This window comes from Dipteris shenzhenensis, chromosome 18, assembly GCF_047967505.1.
Source record: "Dipteris shenzhenensis isolate YYH24624 ecotype China chromosome 18, Dip_SZ_1.0, whole genome shotgun sequence".
Lineage (NCBI taxonomy): Eukaryota > Viridiplantae > Streptophyta > Polypodiopsida > Gleicheniales > Dipteridaceae > Dipteris > Dipteris shenzhenensis.
The window spans coordinates 31154788-31162980 of NC_141613.1; the positions used below are offsets into that span (position 1 = coordinate 31154788).

The window sequence follows — 8193 nt, forward strand, 5'->3', positions numbered from 1 at the left end:
GCCATGTGGCACATTCTAAGCCGTTAGATCAATTGGCCTATTATGAGCCACTTACAATATACTTAGCAGCTGGCCAAGCATTCTGGTTTTGTGAGAAGGGGCATGGCTGGAGGTGCATGACCCTATTAAATGGACTGCAGAGCCAATCGAACCTCACTTACATGGACTCGAGCCAATGACACCTCAGGTAAGAGCTTAAATGCTAGTCAGCACCGTGTCTACAGAGCCTTCCAAAATCCAACCGTGTCGCGTGGCCAAGGGATCCATTCTCACGTGAGGGAATTTGAGGAAATCCCCTTAGAAAATGCAAAGGCAAGGTTTGTAAGGGGCTTCAAAGTCTCTTATGCTGGGATATGAAATGTTAGCGTTGAAAAATTGAGAGTGTTGCTATTGTGGTAGAGGCAATCAAACTGGTAAAGCACATCTGATGAAACTCGGATGAGATGCAGGCTTTGGAAAGCTAGAAAATAGCTCTCCAGCCATTTAGCCATGGAAGCTCAAATGCAATCTCCCACCACAGATATTCAAGCTTGAGCTCAGCTGAAGAACATTTGTACATCGCTCTCCGAATCCTTTCCCTCCTCTTCTCCTCCTCCTCCTCCTCCTCCTCCTCATCATCCTGTTGATCACACCCTGCTGCGAGCTCAGAAATCTCTGCTTCAATCGATAGACATAACGGAATCACAGAAGGAGGAATGCCCATGTCACGAGGTTGGTAATATTTGTTCTTCCTGTTGATGATATGATCGATCCTGGTCGGATGGCAAACATTCTGGCAGAGACGAGGAGCCTAGAAATATCGGAGGACTGATGGGTGGCAATGCCCAGAAGAGAAGCTTAGCTGACAACTGAATCTTCATTCCTCTTCAAGCTTCCTTTTTTTTGATCTGCTTCATCATGGACCTGTTGCACTATGCCAATTCCCCTTCCCTCCGGCTTCCTGTTCACGATCAGCAGTCTCCTGCTAGCTGTGCCAATGCAGCACCCCGGCTTCGAGCGACAATCGATCCTTCTTCGAGGGGTTTTTGGGTTTGTTCAACGAAAGTATACCCGCGAAGCTTCTCTTCCGACTGGATGCCCAAGCAGTACGGAGAGGATAGAACGTCGTGTTCTCGGGGGCAGGTAGCAGCCTTGCCATTTTCATCTTCTACATCTGAACACGGTAGTGATGCAACCCGCGAAGAGAGTTCCCTCTTGGCCAGAGTTGCATGCAGGCAGAGAAGAATCGGCACAAGACTTCCAAGCAAGACTAAAATAAATGCGCACTGGATTCAAAACCTAGGAGAGGAGTTGTATTATAAAATCCCTGCTAAGAAGGTTAGGAGATTGGTAGATGCAGTCTCATCTGGTGTACATGTTTCCTCATTTGCGGAATGGGTGAGCATGGCATTAGATGACTCTGAAGGACGTGAAGATGGACTGATTTCAGACGGGCAATTTTCAGGTCGGAAAAGGCGATGGCTGAACCGCCCTTTGAAATGGGAAGACTCCCCTCTTGCAGCAGGAGCAAGTGGAGCGCTTGTTGGTTTAAGAGAGCTTTATGACAGGATGAGAAATCTTGATCTAGAATGCCTGGGAGGGGATGACCCTGGACAGAAGTCGGGTTCCGGAGGGGACGGGGGTGGAAGTGGACATGGAGGTGACGGTGAAGGTGGAGACCAGCTGGGGCCAGAGGAGTTTGGTGCTAATGATGAAGGCTATCCTGCTATGGACATGGATGCATCGGAACAGGACATGGAGGAGGAAACGGGATCTGTACAAGAGAAGCAAGAGAGTGATGACGTATACACAGAGGGAGGAGGGCCTGTAACACAAAAGCAAGAGAACGATAACGTATACGTAAGCTCCCAGAATATTGAAAGAAGGATAATGCAAATGTTCTTGTCTTCTGGGGAAGTCCCTGGCAGAATGCAGGAATACAAAGGAGAAGAGTTGTCCAATCTTGATGAAGAAAGCCAAGGAAGCCTCGTGGAATCCAATTCTGTAAAAGAGACCACCTGCTCTGATGGCATGAGCCAGCGTTTGGGCAGAGCTGTCAGTGCATTTTATTCTGATCTAAGTAGATATTTTCTGTGCAATGAATCTGAGGTCGAGACAAGTCTGAACTCCTTGTCTTCAAGTCCAGATCAAGTACATTACTCCGTTGACGGCACTTCATGGAACCACAATGAAGGTAAAAGACAGGCTGGACAGGATCTTAATAGACCTTTGGGCGTTGAAGGCTTTTCAGAACCATTGGGGAGGGAATTGCTAGAGAAACTGAGAGGACTCCATTTAGAAACCGTTCAGCCTACCCCGGTGGAGGAAGACCAACTGCAGACTGAGGAAGAACGTCCAACAGGAAGAGCCGATGAAAATGTACATCAAAAAACTGTGAACGGGCTTATTTCAGAAGTGCATCCTATAACAGGAGTGACAGGTTTGGAAAGAGTTAATATGTTTGAGAGCCAGAAAGTTCCTTTATCAAACGATGAAACAGAGCTTGCTTTGTGCACTGAAGCAAGTAAAACAGTTCGACAACTACAGGGTGTGTTTGACTGGCTTGCTGGGCTTGCTCGTTCTTTAATAGCAAAACAAAGAGGTGAGAAACCGGTGGATGAAGGGAAGTTGAAAGATCTAGTGAATGAAACTGTTGCATCGGCTGTCAGGCAGTTTTTTGAGACAGAGGGAAGTCTTGCACCAGCTAAGCGGTCAGAGGTGGGCTTTTAAATACTCATTCTGCAAGCTTCTTCTCAATAAATATTCAAAACCACCCTTTCATGCTCCTTTTCCTTTGGTGGAGACTTTCCGATTGGTCGTTTTCATGTCTCCTCTCTCTTGGAGACTCTGTGAATGGCCACTTAAGGTCCTTTTTTTCATTGTGGATGGTTTATGTTGTATGTTTGTGTTGTGCTCTTGAAGACTTCTGATGGGTATCATCAGGTCTCTCTCTCTCTCTCTCAGCCTTGTTAAGAGGCTTGGATTTGTTTGCTTGCATCCAGTTCAAGCCTCAAAAGTTTGCATTATCTGTTTAATTTCTTATCAAGAAAGTGTTATTTTTGGCTACACTCTTTGAATTCTTGTATGTGATGACAGATATGCACCATTGCCTGCATGAAGATAAAGGTCTCTGTATCTTATGGCACTTTAAATGCAGGGTTGACAGTTGCCATTCATACTTTGATTTGTGGTCTGCAGACGGAAGCTTTGAGGCGCCTGCAAAGGGAAGTTTTTTCAGATTTGTTGAAGATAAGGGAAAGGATTGAAAAGCTTGAGCATTTAAGTGGGATGCGGCAGTCAAATGGCTTAGGGAATCCTGCAGGAGTTGCAAGGACTCACTTAAAGGGGGAGGTGAAAGCTGGAACTGCATTTGTTCTGCTGGAGGATGGTAGTAGCAGGCACTCACGGGCCTCCTTGGAACAAGCTGGGATGCAAACAGGACTCGATGTCAGATTTACTTTTGAGACTTCATTTAGGGAGAAAGACCTGTTGGTTACACAATGTGTAGCAGGCCAAGGAAGCAGTGTGGGTGATGGCGGGGCCCTTGGAGGACCTATCACGTTGGGAAAAGTACTATATTTAGCACATATACATGACGATATTTCCATCTCTTTTGTACCAATTGGGGCACAAGGCAAGGATGTGACAGAAATCATCAATCCACTCCAGGTATTCCAATAGAACCATTGTTGATCTGTTTTTCAAGTACAGGATGATATTGTCTATTTGCAATGCCTGACACAGGTGATATTTGGACTTGAAGCTTTAGCACAGATATGCATGATTTAGGCTCCTTGGAATCCTGTTAGGTGATTAGGACTATGTTACTTTGAAAAGTCTAAATATTGAGATGCAGAGCCTTGTGCTGAAGGAAGAAAATCCTAGAGTAAAGAGTTGCGATTGGACAAATTTGTAGTCCCTGTTTGCACATGCCCCAGTATATTGAGAAGAATTGATACGCTGTTACAGCTCCAATTGAAAGGTGACACTGTAGTGTACAGCCCTCTTTTTCATTTAGTCTGCCCTCACCTCTCCTAAAACTGGTAGATTGGGGGAGGTGACTATTGTAGGAGTATTTGACAACAGTTTGAAAGATACATGTTGCAGGCAGGCATGCACAATATGCCCAAAGTACCCAAAATGGTCCATGCTTGGGCTACAGTCTTCATGAATCCAGCATAATGGAATCCCTTCTATGTAGTTCAAACTCTTTTCTTTTGCTATAGGGTAACTCTTGTAATGATTTAGTGTTATATTTGATCAGACAGGCTGCTGTTCATAATCAGTACTGTAATTATATCTGGTAGGTACTATTGGGTGCTAATGATATTTATGTGGATTTCAATGGTAGCTAGTTCCTGGTATGCATCATATAGAATGACGGCTTTGAACATTCATGAGGTTAAATATGCACTGTTTGGTTCACCTTTGTGTGATGAGTTGTGCATGTTTGTGGTTCAACTACATATGTATTGCACCGAGTGTTCTGCACAACCTAACAGCTCCTATAGGAAATCTCGCTTCAATAGTCTAAATGTGCGATTGGTCACAAAGGTTATTCTATCAGTTTGATATTTATGTATTAATTACCATGAATCAATGAGATGTTGGCGTACATTTAATCCGTGTGCATCTAGTTTTATCATCTTTTGGTGTATTATTTTTCCTATCTTTATGAAAGATCTATGCTATTAATCTGGATGAGAAGGATCTCATATGGGCACACTTGTTTTGTGCAGGATCAAGGGCTGACAGTATTTTCTAGCAATGGACCAGCACTTTTCAACCATTGCAAAGGATCTGCTCTTGGGGCTACTGTAAGTGGCTCTACCTTAGCATTCTCACTTGCGCAGTATCTTTCAGGTTGGGGGAACCATACCTCTACTTTAGGACCTGCTGCAGCGGATAACGATCCTCTTTGCCTCAGCACATTGGGTCAAGTCTTGTTCCAGCCATCCGAGCGCATTATTTTCTCCATTTCTGGTTTGAATCGGTATTGGCCAAGCCCTCCCCTTCCATCTTCTATGGGTCTCCACTGGAGTGAGATGGGACCTCTGGTTATCCCCAAAATACAGTCTCTGCGGACAAGCAGGTCCACTATGACTTCCCTGACTTCAACTTGCACCTCTGTTTCTCATGCCAGCAGCATAGGATCCAATTGGGGCGTTCATGGACTAGAAGACTTCAATGATACTTTTGAGAGTAAGGGAACGTCTCTGCGGTCTTTTGCGCTGGTGAGTGAGATTGAGTTGGGTGACAATATCAGTGTTGGCGGGTGGGCCCAGCTAGAGCGTGGGGACTGGCTTCAGGATTCAGACAAGGGGAATTTTCAATGGGCTTTGAATGTTGCAAAGACTTCTGGTAGTGGCATTGATTGGGGAGCAAGCATAGGTGGTTCACGGCCTGATATTTGGAGCTCAGCACCTAGTGATCAGGAGGCATATCCAGGCTACTTGGGTGGTGTGGGGCAGTCATATGGGTCACAATTGCAACTGGAGGCTTTTCTAAGGATAAATTGTGGAAGAGGCTTCACTCTGCAGCCCGGACTGTTGTATGTGTTGAATAAGCACTCCCACACACCTGCCGTGATGGTTCGGTCAAGCTGGTCTCTCTAACTGGGTAATGCTTGTCCTGCTCTAAGGACATCAGATGCTGATGATTATTTGTATACGGTTCACTTTGCAGCCTGGAATGTTATATGTGTTGAAATAAGCCCTGCCACACACCTGCCGTGATTTGGTCGGTCAAGCTGGTCTCTCTAATTGGGCAATGCTTGTCCTGCTCTAAGGACGTCAGATGCTGATGATTCATTGTATAGGGGTTGAAGATTCGTTTGCACACAGAAGTGGCTATCGTGTATGCCAGTTTGACTAGTGATATTGATGATTAACACTTTTTGGATTCCGGATTCTATGCAAGATCTTTATTTTATTCTCAGCGGTGTTTCTTGTTCAGGTTTCCCACCTGGTGGTAGCATTTTGATTTTGAGATGGTGTGCTTCCAGTTGCCATTATTTCCTGCTTATCAGATTTAGTGGGCAGAGGTCCAACTGCAAGGCCGTTGTCCTTCCTTCTGGGCATGTTTTAGGGCAGACCAAGTGCACAATTGGTGTTCTTTACCGTGACAATCGTCCATCTGTTTACTATATGAAGAATAAAAGGTTTGCCACTGTTTTACTTGCACTTGGACAGTTAAGATAAGATACAATGCAAACTTCGGCTACCTACCCACCATTGCTGATGTGATGTTACCCATTTGCTTGGAGCATTATGAAATGATCTCTTTTTGGGCTCTTAATTTCTGCAGTAACTTGCAGGATTGGAACTCTTTTCAAGCATTTTTCTATCGTCCAGCTCAAGTAAGATCACCACATTTCTCTCATATTTATAAAGAAACAGATGGTGAACTAGTAGTCTCAACAAACTATCCTTCAACATCCCTTCAATGTCCGTGCAAAGAAAGTCATTGGTTGAGGGGTTTTTAGTGTTGGACTAGTGCTTGTCCATGGTCATATGAAAAGCTTTTTCGTCCTGTTGAAACCTCGAAACGACAAAACAGATAAGACAGGACTAAATACTCTCAACGAAACCTCTCTTTCACCCAAATCAAAATACATGTTTTCTCCCCATTTCTAACACGATTTTTCTAGAATCCATATGCTTTTAAGTTTTGACTCCATAAATATTAAATGGTCTAAAGTTAAAGTTTGAGAAAGGAGATTGAAAGCTTGGAGTTAAAAAAATTTGAAGAGTGTGCTTGTGTTTTGAATTTCGTTTTTAGGTGTCTTTATATCTCTCTTTGTTGACTCTTAACTTGAATATAACATATCGAATTTCTCTATATCTTTGTATATATTCAGTACCATGTCAAAACCTATCCGAACTTGAGAAAAGAGATTGAAAGCTTGAATTTATTGTGTTTTGAATTTCCTTTTCAGGAGCCTTGACTTGTATTTCTCTTTTTTCACGTTAAACTTGAATATAACATATCTTATTTGTCCCTATCCTTGTATATATTATGTATCAATTCGAAACCTATCCATTTTGTTCGTAAAGAAGAAACAAAACCTGTCAAAACGATGAAATAGATGAAACATTTCGTGTGATATGGGCTTGTCTAATGCCCAAAAGTCCAGGGTGCCCATCATATGATGGTGCTTTTGTCTATACTAATTGAGAACAACAGCCAAAGTATATCTTCACACTTGTTCTCTCCCTTTATGCTCTTCCTTTCCTTGGTTCAAATAGCGTGTGTTAAATTATGTGAGATATCATATTATAGATCACATTAAAATGTTTATCACATGCCGCCTTGTTGTTTGGGTTGCCAAATGTGGTATATTATTGATTGCCTATGAGATGGAAATCCTTTGATCTAGTGGTAAGTTCCTTAGTGTTTGTCATCTGAGAGCACTTTTTCTCACATTGGTAGCATATTTGATTGCTAGAATTACCCATAGACATTCTTGCAGGTGAGCTTTCTCTTCTTTTCAATTCAAGCTATGTGTCGTGTAAGCAACCCTTATTCATAGTGTTACTGATTTGGTTCAATAGGCTTGGATAGAAAGTGTAGCAAGCATTCACTTTTTCCATGGACACTTATTTCATTTTCAATTGATTGATTTTAAATATTTTTGCACACATTTACTAATCACATGTGGCTGTTTTTTGTGCGAGTTCTCTATACTACTATGGTGGAGGCACCTTTCGTGAGGATATCCTCACGCTTCTTTGACATCCAAGTGATAGGATGTTGAGAACTAGGGCATGGAGTGGACTGCACTTCATATGGAGTTATTTCACAACCTGTAGGAAGGTGAGTGCAATTGCATAGGTTTGTGAAACACATAAAAGAAGTAGGTGATCAAATACGCAATGCTTTACATCAACCTTGTCTTTGCAATGCCGACATCCCATGTGAGCACATGGCATTGGAGAAAAGATATTGAAGTTGCCATCAAAAGAACAAAAAAAAAGCTTTAAATGGTCATCACTATTTCCAAAGTCTCATCATGAGGGTCCTAAAAGCTCGAGAGCGTTATTATGTGAAGATTGTAATGCTTTGAAATTTCATGTTCCCTACTACTCACATTTCCCCGAAGATAGAGATGACTCTTCTCAATACCTATCCCTTCTATTTCTTCTTCTAATGTCTCTCTATCTTTCGTTGATTTTTTTTTGGCCTTTTGTATCTTTCAATTCATTTTTCCATTTC

The 8193-nt window shown here is 42.8% G+C and overlaps 1 protein-coding gene across 1 annotated transcript; it reads left to right on the forward strand.

The window, feature by feature from the left end:
- The first annotated feature begins 332 nt into the window (after positions 1–332).
- Positions 333–6594, forward strand: LOC147891105 (GDSL esterase/lipase). Its single transcript, XM_087389490.1, has 3 exons — positions 333–2697; positions 3178–3648; positions 4719–6594. The coding sequence occupies exons 1-3, from the start codon at positions 898–900 to the stop codon at positions 5592–5594; spliced, it is 3147 nt and encodes a 1048-aa protein (XP_087245616.1). The 5' UTR covers positions 333–897; the 3' UTR covers positions 5595–6594.
- The last annotated feature ends 1599 nt before the right edge of the window (positions 6595–8193 follow it).

Coding starts and splice junctions, on each gene's coding strand:
- LOC147891105 (XM_087389490.1), top strand. CDS start 898: ATGGACCTGTTGCACTATGCCAATTCCCCTTCCCTCCGGCTTCCTGTT. Junction 2,698..3,177: donor CACCAGCTAAGCGGTCAGAG/GTGGGCTTTTAA, acceptor TGTGGTCTGCAG/ACGGAAGCTTTGAGGCGCCT. Junction 3,649..4,718: donor AAATCATCAATCCACTCCAG/GTATTCCAATAG, acceptor TGTTTTGTGCAG/GATCAAGGGCTGACAGTATT.